The sequence below is a fragment of the Aulonocara stuartgranti genome (genome assembly GCF_965226115.1).
Source record: "Aulonocara stuartgranti genome assembly, chromosome: 20".
NCBI lineage: Eukaryota > Metazoa > Chordata > Actinopteri > Cichliformes > Cichlidae > Aulonocara > Aulonocara stuartgranti.
Window position 1 is genome coordinate 37,309,989 of NC_138956.1, and position 12,661 is coordinate 37,322,649.

Genomic DNA, 12,661 nt, shown 5'->3' on the forward strand with positions numbered 1-12,661 from the left:
CTTTACACAAATATGATTAAGCTTATTCTTTTCTTCAGATTTAAACATAACTGCGTTATCAGCATCAGGTGATGAGATCCCAGCATCAGAAGTACTGATGGTGTATTTATGTCACACAGGTTTTTCCATCACAGCTGCAGGGAGACAGAAAGCATTTTGAGGTTTATTAAAATGATCAGATGATGATTTGAAGCATGAATGACTCACTTTCAGGTCAACATTTCAGTTCCTTTAAATTTTATTGAATTTATTTTCCTGTTTATTGTGATATGAAATCATTATCAACAGAATCCAGCAGTGATGTCATCGAGGCTTGACTTCCTGCTGGAAGTGACATCAGCAGTGAGGCTGTGACATCATCATGTCAGACGTGTCAGGACACGAAGGAGCAGTTATGGACCTCTGACACAAACAAACCCTCTCTGTGAGTTACATCCTGAGTCGTTGACAAAATCTCGTCCTGTAAAGAATCAAAACAAAGAAATAAAATCAGAGGTCTGTGCTGTAAATGTTTTCTTCTTCTCTAATGTAAAAAGAACAAACACAGTTCTTATAAAGACCTAAGATCACATGACTTCAGTCAATATAAAAACCAAACACATTTCATCAACAGGCCCACTTTCAGTTTGTACCATTAAAGTTTATCTCCATACAATCTTCTCCTCCTCCATAGTTGTCAGGTTGTCCACTGGCCCAGTTTGTGAAGTCAAACTGGGAACCATCACTCCACTTCCACACAGTTTCCTGGAAGAATAAAGTTCAGTTTGTTCTGATGTACTTTGATGCATCTATGCTGAGAGTGCAGACATGAGACCTCTTACACCACTCGAACACAACGAAGGTTCATTTTGTTTGTGCAGGTAAAAAATGAAAAGAAAAGTCAAGTCAACAGCAACATCTGTCTCCAGGAACAAAGTCCTGATTAATCAGTCTGTCACATGTTGACCTTTGAATCAAACTGATGAATATGAAGAGAAACATATGAAATATCAGAAACAGCTGCAGCTCATCCTCTTTATCTGTGAAACACTTACAGTCTCTCTGTCGTTGCCTCCAACCCAAGCTGTCGGATACGACCCTGCTGCTGTGTAAATGAGCTCTCTGATGAAGGTGTACTCAGCTGTGCTGTGGAATGAGGCCAGATTTCCACCGAGTGTCTGACAGGAACTCTGAGGAGGAAGATGAGGTGCACAGAAGATGAAAAGTGTGAGAATGCATTTAAAATCAGTCAAAGACAGAAAGTCTTTATATCATCAGTGATGCAGCGACAGCTGCTGTTATTTCCTGATGTACCTCAGCATCAGTCCAGGTCTTCAAGCTGCTTTTAAAGATGAAACAGCGACCTCCAAACCAAGTCCAACCAGCAGGGCAGGAAGGAGCTGCAGCATGATTGTAAAGTTAGTAGAGCAAAGGTACATGAAATTATATGTTAACATGTTGTTCAACATAAAAACAATGTGTAAGAATCCAACATTCAGATTCAGAAAACTTTATTGATCCCCGAGGGGCAATTGAGAGACTGACCTTGCCGACAGTACATACAATACACAAACACATGAAGTTGAGAACGGAAAATGTTTTATAGACGTGCTTTATCTTTGCTCCTAATGAATCAGCATCTGAGTCCACGTCAAAGAGAAGTATCCAGTCCTCTCATTCTAGCTGCTGGTTCTTTAACTGACTGACTACAGCAGCAGTGATTATTTAGTGTGACACAAGCAGCAGTTCAAGTGTAATTTATGAGCAATTAAATCTGATTAATACGGAATTTATTCTGATTTATCCTCAAGAACTTTCTGAAAGCTGTGATTTCAACCCGTTCACTCAGGATCTGCAAAAGAACTGAAAACGTTTTCATGTCTGATAATTTCAGTGACTTCTTTATAACAGAAATATGAATTCTTTAATAATGATTAATAATTATCTGTACGTATAATTGAATTCACAGAGTCATGAAGTTTAAAGTTCTTACCCTGACAGTCATAAACCACCTCCAGGTACTTGTAGGTGCCGCCACAGGGGTCTCCAAACCCTGTGTTTGATGCTCCAACAGTACAGTTGTTCTGCCTGTTACACCTGTGAATGCAGGTCAAAGGTGAGTCAGCAGAGGACTGAAGTACGTCGTGTCATCTGAGAGAAGATGGAAAGAGAGTCAGCATCTCTACCTGTTAGTTACATATTCTGCACTACTGGGACTCGAACAGTGAACATTTTGGATCTGAGAGACAGGACGACCATGAGAGCATGTGGTGTTGTCACGGCGACCATAATTCGCCCAGGAGACGACTATAACCTGTCCTTCACCTGAGGAAGAGTTCATGAACTGTAACCATGTTTGTAGTTCTATCAAATGAATCCACTAAAGTTACAATAAATGAGAAAAATAAATCTGACCACACTGAAGGTTCGCCTGAGATCCTTCACATGTTACACTGTGGACTGACAAAGAAACGCATCACATTAGAAACTGTAATGATTCATGTACAGATGTGACTGATTGTTAGCTGATAATCACAGATGTAACAGACTTGCAGGGACGCAGGTGAAGGTGATGTCCAGGTAGGTGCAGACGCTGGGATCACAGGTACAGACCATGTTTGTATTTATTTCACACACTTCCTTCAAGTCACAGCTGCAGGGACACAAAAAACAAATTTCTAGGTTTGTTGAAGTGATCAGTTCATGGTTTCTAATATCTGCTGCTTTCATTTGAGCTGCTGGTGCTTTTTATTGTAATCAAAGCAGTTAAACTATCCGACAGTGTTCACCTTTTCTTGATGAAGTCCAGATCGTGAAGCCGAGAGCAGATTTCTTTATCTGCACATCTGTACAAAACTGACTGCACAATCATCACTCCACTGCCTGTTACACACACAATGAGACAAAAGGGAAAATGAAATGTTAATATCAATAACGCAGGTTTAAGACACTTTGGCTTCACTTTACAGACTCAGAAGTGTCAGTCAGATCCAAAATGCTTCTGCTCTTGGCTCTTGATGGAGGCGGTCACACTTTCTCCCTCTCCCTTATCTTTCCTGCTTGGCTTCTCATGTCCTTTGTATAGTCTTGGATATTCTCTAACCTTAAGAGAGTCTCAAAGACTTGTTCTCTGAAACATAAAGAAGAATTATGGATTTGATCCCACCCTCCTGGGCTTGGGAGAGCCTGATTGTCCTGCAGAGACGTTTGCTGTCGGATACTCGATGGTCGGTTGCGTCGTGTGTCTGGTGACACTCTTGATGGAGGACACTGAACGACATCTACCAATTTGGAACCACGGTAACAGAGTTGTGGCTGATTGGAGCCGGCTCGGCTTATCAAAGAACAAGAAGCAGCTACAGCTGTTCAAAATCCCACAAAGCTGGCCGACATGATGGACGATGGGCAGGGCTGTGAGTACTCAGACTGTGTTTTTTTTAACGCAATATGGATAACATCTTGAAGAAGAACAACGAGAAGAGACCTGGTGACCAATGATGGCCATTAGACCAGCTGTAAAATTGGAAGCAGTTTGTTCGCATTGACCAAAACAACTACCATCTTCATCTCATGCAGCCCCCCTGGCGCCAGCTGGATGATCAACTGAGGGGAATAACAAAATTGTCTCTTAGATAACAAGATGTGTTGTGACTCTCCCTCCTCATTCAAGGCCACCCGCGTGGAAGATGGTCACCTTTGAGCGGGAACATCACAGATGTAACAAAACATTAAAATTTCATTGAAACAAATAATCATCACTTTTATAAGTTCAAGTGCACAGTGTGGAGGATGTCATAAGGCCTTGAGGCAATCAAATGCAAAGCACAATATTTATCAGTGTTGGTCAGATTTGACCCAAACATCACGCGAAAGTTTGAATATAATTCTTTTATTAAACTTCATGATTTGAAGCTGAGAGTCTGCACTTCAGTCACATCCTGACTGTCCAATTTAAGATCCACTGTGGTGATGTACGGGAGCAAAAACAAGTCACTGGGCATATTCTTATGGACCTGACTTTACATCCAGCTTTAACGTACAAACTACACCCTTCTTACCACAGCTCAGCTGTAGGACACTGGGGACGTTAAAGGTGATCACTCTCCCTGTGGATATGGCCATCACATTGGAAGGTAAAGAGAGCTGGGCTCTGGTAAACCCTGTAATAAAAACTGAATGCATAAATATAATTTTATACATATTTTCCAGTACAGCAGCATTAACAAAAACAAACTAGACTATCAATATATGTTAGGATATGAGGAACAGCACAATATATACAAGTCACCAAGTAATAAATACTCAGGGTTGACAGATATGATTATTAATAAATGTCAACAAATTAACTGCCACATTACAGAGTAAGAAAGAGTGTCTGCAAAACTATTGCAGTGTTTACGTGGTATTAAATGGAGGAGTTGTACAGAATAATCTCAGTCTCCCACTGAGCGACTACTTTTAATTAACTGCTTTAGCCCACTTACAATGGAAATTTAAAAAAATCTTGTTCGTGACCTGTGTAGCACGTTAACACTATTGGAAGGAAAAATAACTTGACTCTCTCTCCTCCTGTCTGAACCTCTGTGTACTTCCTGTTTTACTTTGACAGTCTCCCGTCAGTGTTGCGTTTACTCCTGCCTTGTCTTGTTATGATTATCAGTGTCACCTGTGTTCCCCGTGTGCTCTCCCTTTCCCTTGTTAACCCTCTGTGTATTTATGTCTGCGTCTCCCTCATTCATGGCCGTGTGTTTCTCCGTCTATTACGTTATAGTTTCCCAGTTTAGTTTGTATGGTTTTCCTCTCCAGCAATAAAGCTGTGAAGTTTGAGTTCATTCCTGCCTCCGTGAGTTTGCGATTGGGTTCTCATCCAGCCTGCACACAGCCGAAACATGACACATGGTTGAAGTCACCAGAGATCACCATGGAGGCACTTGGGTGCTGAGTCTGTAGCCGGACTATGGCAGAGTGGATAGTGTCACATGCAGCGGTGGGGTTAGCAGAGGGAGAAACATAGACAGCCACCAGGATCACATGGGTAAATTCCCTGGGCAAACAATACGGCCTGAGTCCAACAGCACACAGTTTAATTTCCGGGCAGCAAATCTTTTCTTTGATTATTAAGTGGGCAGGGTAACACCACCGGTTGTTAACATAAACAGCAAGCCCACCTCTTTTCCGCATACTGCTCCCAGTGCTATCCGTGTCCGCCTGAACAGTCAGAAGCCTTCCACAGATACGTTGTAGTCATGAATATCCTGGTGCATCCATGATGCACTCCCGGTATTCCCTCTAACTGCTTACATGCACTGTCAGCTCCTAATTTTTATTTGATAAAGAACGAGTAGCGCCCATTATGATAGATGGCAGACACGGTTAGTACCTTCTCCTCAATTCGAGCCACCGCTCTCTCACAGCTTCTTTCCTTCTCCTTTTCTGTCCTCCACCTCTGCATCTCCGATGTGTTTTCCTCCAGATTTCAGCTGGTACATCTGTGGGTCTGAGCGATGAGCCAGCATCAAGGCGATCAGCTGATTTATAGAGTAAACAGCCCAAGTAGTATGTAGGAGTTGTGCCACAGTCCCGTTCCTCAATAAAAGTAACAGTTCTGGGTCATTTTGACCCAGCATTTTGAGTTTCTTATGTTTTGGTTTATTTTTGAAAGCTGGATTGTCTTTCATGTTTCTCTGGTGCTTTGTTGATTTTTATGATGACTCTGTGTTTCAATTCTGGTATGTTTCTGTATTATGATTAATGTTCTGGTTGTATTTTGTTATTATTGCAGGTTTAGTTCAGTGTCTAGTCTGTCTCACTCTGTTGAGTCTGTCCTAGTAACGTGTGTCTTGTTTCCTGTTTTACTTTGAAGGTTCATGTTCCTGTCTGATGTCAGTGTTTCTGTTTTGCTTCTACCCTGTCTCGTTAGTCTAATTTCTCCCAGCTGTGTCTCCCTCCTGTTGCCCATTCCCAGAATACTTCCCAGTGTATTTAAGCCCTGTGTTTCTCTGTGTCAGTGTCGTATCCTCTTTATGCTGTGTGTTTGCCTCCTGTGCATGTTTAGTTTCTTTCTTAGTTTCTTAGTTTCTTACCCCTAAGGGTACATCTGTCACCATCTTACAATGCTGTGATTGCAGCCATTCCCTAACTCTCTGTGAATGGGACTCATGACCATTGATCAAGATCAGGGGTCTTTGATCAGTGGGTTTTGGTCAGTGGTTGTTGATCAATGGTCATGAGAATTTGCATATTAATGATGAAGGAACTGACCTCCCAGCCCATTGTTCCTTCAGTGGGCTGGTTTCAGTCATTATGCAAATGTCCTGTTTATAAGATTGAAACATGCAGTCAGCTGAGACTGAAGACGTCACCTGGATGATGACGAAACGTTTCTCCCACAAAACGCTACGTCCAGATGAACAGAATCAACTTTTGGAGATTTACTTACCTGGATGATTGAGATGCATCAAGACAAAACATGAGAACTAAAAACGCTGGGTCGAAACGACCCAGGACCATAACATTAAGTATCTGTGAATTATGAGCAAACACTACAACTTTTACCTGAAGTCATGATTAAATACGCTGCTCCCAGCACTGAAAGACACAGACAGAAACATCAGTATTGGACTGTGTGTTGAATACAGAGGATTTATTCAACTTAATTTCAGCTTCATTTGAATAGTACCAAATAAGAAGGAACACACACATGTAAAGGAAGCACTCAAAACATGTGTTATCCTAAATGGGCGTTCTTAAAGTCAGCAAAGAGGCACAGAAAAGAAGATCAGACACCAGCGAGGGAGGATAAGAAGGACAGACGCAACAACATTGTCATCCCCTATGTAGCCGGTGTATCAGAGAAACTCAGGAGAGTTTTCTCCAAGCATGACATCCCGGTGCATTTCAGACCCAGCAACACGCTCAGACAGAAACTGGTTCACCCGAAAGACAAAACTCCTAAACACAGACTTAACAATGTGGTGTATGCTGTACAGTGCAGCGAGGAATGCTCAGACCTCTACATTGGAGAGACCAAACAGCCACTTCACAAGCGCATGGCACAACACAGAAGAGCCACCTCCACAGGACAAGACTCAGCAGTCCATCTGCATCTTAAGGTCAAAGGTCACTCTTTCGAGGATGCCAATGTTCACATTTTGGACAGAGAGGACAGATGGTTTGAAAGAGGAGTGAAAGAAGCCATCTATGTCCACTGTGAGCGACCATCTTTGAATAGAGGCGGGGTTTACGACACCAACTCTCTGCCATCTATAATCCAGTTTTGAGATCCTTCCCAGACGCCTTAACGCCCACTCACATCCTGGGCCATCTGACCTCAGGAATTCGCATGATAAGGTGGGGCCAGGTTTCACAATGAACACACCTGAAACTCTGGCTGATTGGGACCCACACCCAGTTTCCCACCTTGGCTCAGGCGATTAGAGGATCATCAGGGGGTCCTTTTGTCCCTCTGTGGGGGGAAACTCCCACTAGGTTTATATCTGGGACTCTCCACCATTTGACCTTAGAACTGAAGAAGCTTCTCGGATGAGAGGTGAAACGTCTTCAAGCAACTTAAAGAAGTCCAGACGCTTTTCTTTGCAAGCTCCTTTGAGTACCAAATAACACTTTATATCATAAAGTAAAGATCTCAGAATAAGACAGAGAAAAGCACAACAACTGAATCGACATATACAGCGCACAATGTTCCTTACCAATGTGCATCTTTTTGTGATTTTTATGCCTCGTTGTGTCTTCCTGCAATGCACTGATAACCTTCTGTCATCAAGAACTGATCAAAACTGGCCTCAGTCTAAACCCAGACTTTACTTTGAAATAGACCCATAATATATCACCTGAGATTATCAGACCACCATGTGCTCCATTTGTTATTGTCAGGAACAACAAGTAACTCAGGGGAAACAAAAGCAGGGATTCAAAGCTGGCTATCGCTTCAAGCTTTGGAAACAACAACGCTAACCCTCGCTTCCATCCATTTCCCCACCAACACCAGATCCAAGGACAAGGACCCAGGACTCCAACAAAGACTTGAGCAAGGAAAACGGCAATGGACTCTGTGCACTAGGGCTAGTGCCATAACTGCAGAATTAAAGACAGTGGAGGCCCTTTGATCTACCCTGTGAGCTGACGGTAGCCATAGTTACCAAAGACTAAAGATAAGATAAGATGTGGGAAATTTGTTTTGTTACAGCAGTGGACAGTGCAAAATTACATGGAAAAATAGAAAAAAAGAAAAACACTGGAATAAGACATCAATAGATACTGTACACAACTGTACACAATAGAACAGAATAAAATGCTATATACAATCAAATAAAATAGAATACAAATGCTATATACAATTGAGTATAATTGTATACAGCACCTACGGACACAATCAACATTTACAGACCTATAGCCCTCGCATCGGCAGTCAGCACAGTGACGAATACCTACCACCCTCTGTTGAACACTGCCAATTTGCTTACAAGGCAAATCATTAGCCATTTACCATCCTCTGTGGACTGGACTGGTTCTTATGTAGTACTATTCTACTCTAACTGACCACTCAAAGCACTTTAATACAACTTACCTCATTCACCCATTCATACAAGCACATTTTTCTATGCTTTTCCTATGTCAGTGCTTTCTATCTAACATTCACAAATGTTCACAGACTGATGCATCAGAGAGCAACTTGAAGTTCCAATTACCAGAAGACCTGCTCTTCCTCCTCAAAGTAGGTGGTAGAATGCCCTCACCACCATCCTTCACAAAGCACTTAGCCACCGCCCCTACCTGAGCCTGGTTCTGCTGTAGGTTTCTTCCTGTTAATAGGTGACTTCTTCCTTTCCAGTGTCGCCAAAATGCTTGCTCATATGCTGCGGTCATGTGATTGTTGGAGGTTCCCTTGTTGTATTATTGTGTGGTGGTCTACATTACACTATAAAGGGCACTGAGGTGACTGTTGTTGTGATTTTGCACTGTATAAATTGAATTAAATTGAATTGAAGAAGAACAAGAAGAACTACTGATGATATAGCTAAGGCTGGATATGGTGGCCTTGAATCCTCCCTTAGTTATCCTGAAATACATGTAGGCTGCTGGTGCATCATACCATGATGCACTGAGTGTTTCTTCCTCAGTGACCTTGCATTTGGTACCTCTGTCCCTGCTTAGCAAAGCTTTAAATTTCCTTGGTTGATCTACGTTTCTAGTTTGAATGGTGACCAAAAGAACAAGATCACGCATACAAGCAGCGGAAATTCGCTTTCCCGTAGGGTGGAGGGCCTCTCCCTTAGAGATAGGGTCAGAAGCTTGGCCATCTGGGAGGGGCTCTTACTTTGTTATTTGAATAATTACAACTCAAAAGTTACCACATTATAACATTTTTGTTCCTACCTTGTTACTTTGTCACTTTATTAACAAGCTGTAATGGAAAACGCTACTGTAATTCTTGGTCGTAGATTAACATTTACAAGATAATTATGTACGTTGTGGTAAACATGTTCTTAGTAAATGATCAGCCATGAATTGCTCTCAGGACTCTGTGAAGCCTAACTGTCCTGCTGAGGTGATGCAAACATGTATTTAGGATGTTAGATGAACTGATCCAATAAAGCAGAAAGAAAAGCATGTCACAGTACAGCACAGTGGAAAGCTAGAAAAGGATTAGACTGAACATGTGCAGCTGATTTCATGTATAAATAAAGGATGATCAGTGTGTTGTACTCACACAGTGTGCTGCTGAGTCCGGAGCAGAGCATCATGTTAGGAGATCTGGATTACAGTGAAGAGCTGATGGAGGATCAAACACAGAGCTGCTGGATTTACTCTGAATAAAACTTGTAATGTATATGCAAAGTGCAAAAAACCCAAAATGTGGATTATCTTCTATCTCAGATGTAAATGAATAAGGAAATAAAACTACTTTACATTAAAAGTTATGTAAGCCTGGATCAGCTGACCCAGTGACAGCTGGGAGAGGCTCACATCTCATATTTGTTGATTGGTTAAATCAGTTTAGCAACTGGTAAGAATTTTCTTTTTTCTTAAAACACGATACAAATTATTGCAACTTTTTTTGTAATGATTCAGATGTCGTGAAGAGCTGTTCCAAAGTTTAGGAGCTACAGTTTGAAAATGTGATCACGTCTGGATTTAAATGAAGAGCACAGAACAGTTCAAAGAGCCTGATCAGCTCAGAGAGAAAGTGACACTCCCCTGTTCATTAACAGCGTCCTAAAGAGGGAACAAAGAGGACGGAGACCAAGTGGACGACACAGACACACATGCAGCAACAGCTGTGGGTGTTCAACACACCAGTGTTTACAGTGGTTTAAATGGGGTGGCAGCAGGTGGATGTTTTAGCTGCTTGATGTTTGTAGTGATAAAACGATTATTAAAAAAGAAAAACAGGGTGCAGCATGAGTGCAGCAGGAACACATTTGTATAGAAAATTTTCACATTTGCATGGATTATCTCCACACGTCTCTCTGGTCAAAGCACGCAAAGGAGAAAGATTTGAGAAAGTGGGTGAAAATGTGTTCTGAAGCCAGTTCACGAGGAAAACAGAGTTTCAAAAACACTCACAGTATTTAGACAGAAGTGTTACTTCAACTCTGACTGCGTGAAGAACTTTTCAGGTCCGGCTGTGCAGCAGGTAGAGTGAGGATCCAAATTACAGGGCGCAGATACAAAAGGATGAACTGAAAGAGGCAGCTTTATTGCTGTGGCAAAAACACTCAAAGACACAAAAACTCAGGAGAGAACTGGAGACTCAAAAATATGGAATACAGGGAAACACAGAGGCCAACAGAACAACAAGCAGAGGACGACAGAGGACTTAAATACACCTAGGCTAAGGCGAGGATGTGAAACAAGAGGGAACACAGCTGGGACTAATTGAGGCTAACGGGACGAGGGAAGCCAAACTGTGCACACTGACACAGGACAAGAGAGCGCCAAAACAAAATAGGAAAAATACTGAAAAACATAACATGTCACTGTACACAGCTACACCTTCATGCAAAAGGTTTCTGGAGTTTCCACTTTCATCCAAGAGGCGTCTTCTTTTTTAAAGCCTGTCCTGTCTGACAGCTTTTCCCATCACAATTGTGACCTGAATGTGATCTTGTGGCAAACACATTTGCTTTTTTAAGATGAGCTCTATGAAGCTCCTCTTGTTCACGTGTTGCCTTTATGTATTTCTTCATTCATTTCACTTCCATCACTACAGTACATGTGCAATATGGAAACATGGCCTCTGTCAGGGTCCTGGGTCGGTGATGCAGTGTTTGTGTTCTGAATTATTGATAGTCTTTGCTTTTGTAACATGCACTGCCTGGCTAAACAAAAAGTCTCCACCCAAAAAAAAGGTCACACACTCTGATATTTCATTGGACCGCCTTTATCTTTGATTACTCGCTCATTCGCTGTGGCATTGTTTCGAGAAGCTTCTGCAGTGTCACAAGATTTATCTCCATCCAGTGTTGCATTAACTTTTTACCAACAACCTGAGTCTGCTGCACAAAGCCTTCTCCAGCACAGCCAAAGATTCTCAATGGGGTTTAGGTTTGGACTCAGTGGTGGCTAATCCATGTGTGACAATGATGTCTCATGCTGGAAGAACAACTCTTTCACAATTTGAGCTCGATGAATCCTAGCATTATCGTCTTGGAATATGCTCATGCCATCAGGGAAGAAAAAATCCATTGATGGGATAACCTGGTCATTCAGTATAGTCAGGTAGTCAGCTGACCTCATTCTTGGAGCACATACTATTGCTGAACCTCGACCTGACCAACTGCAGCAGTCCTAGAGCACTGCCCCCACAGGCTTGTACAGTAGGCACCAAGCATGGTGGGTGCATCACTTCACCTGCCTCTCTTCTTACCCTGATGTGCCATCATTCTGGAAGAGAGTAAATCTGGACTCAGACCACATGACCTTCTTCCAGTGCTCCAGAATCCAATCTTTATGCTCCCTCGCAAATTACATTTTTTTCTGGCCACATTCCTACCTCTAAGATGCTCTGTCCCCACTGTCCACTAGCTGTTTTCTCTGCTTGATGCATGACAATGGTTTGACCCTTTTTACACACACTATCATCTTTTCCACGACCACGAGATGTGTCTTTCAACAAGGTTGTTTAAGAAATGAGAAGCAACTCATTGCATCATTTGGGCAACTTGTTGCCAACTGAAAGATAATCACCATTCAGTATTTGTCCAATAGGAGGCTCATACCTAATTGATTAGTTACATCCAGTTGGCGAAGCAGTGTAGTTAAAAAGGTTTGAAGTTAAATCCTGCTAAATGGGACAATGGCATCACCTACTATTGCAAATGTCACCCTGCATTGACTATGAAGGGCAAAGAATTGTGAGTAATCTTCAGAGTGATGAAGGATTCCCACAGAGGTAACGAATGTAAATGTTGTGGAAAGAAATCATGTTGCTAGTCCATAACATTAATAGAAATTGACTTGGTTATTTTTGGTTAAATATCATTTGCTGTGGGTTACTTCTGTCATCCTTATGTTGGGTTAGATGTTCGTTCCATGTGAGACTTCGTTACCAGGAAAGAGACTAGCGAACTATGCCGTCTTTTCACACAGGGCTCACACTGGTTGTTCACCAAAATTAACCATTCTACTTTGTTGGTCTTTGTCATGAATGCAGGTATGT

General features: G+C 42.0%; 1 protein-coding gene across 2 annotated transcripts in view; it reads right to left on the minus strand.

The window, feature by feature from the left end:
• Positions 1–318: 318 nt before the first annotated feature.
• The window catches only part of LOC309697849 (L-rhamnose-binding lectin SML-like), an 88,669-nt gene continuing 76,326 nt past the window's right edge, over positions 319–12,661 (minus strand). Inside the window, exons 1-9 of one of the 2 annotated variants that reach the window (XM_082520044.1) lie at positions 2,769–2,922; positions 2,529–2,632; positions 2,395–2,439; positions 2,166–2,304; positions 1,973–2,076; positions 1,294–1,379; positions 1,035–1,169; positions 633–744; positions 319–460 (exon numbers count right to left, since the gene is read on the minus strand). In XM_082520044.1, the coding sequence (XP_082376170.1) occupies positions 393–460; positions 633–744; positions 1,035–1,169; positions 1,294–1,379; positions 1,973–2,076; positions 2,166–2,304; positions 2,395–2,439; positions 2,529–2,632; positions 2,769–2,851 (876 nt within the window). In that variant the 5' untranslated portion in view covers positions 2,852–2,922 and the 3' untranslated portion in view covers positions 319–392. Of the gene's footprint in view, positions 461–632; positions 745–1,034; positions 1,170–1,293; positions 1,380–1,972; positions 2,077–2,165; positions 2,305–2,394; positions 2,440–2,528; positions 2,633–2,768; positions 2,923–12,661 lie in introns of those variants that run through there. The other variant, XM_082520043.1, reaches the window with a different exon arrangement.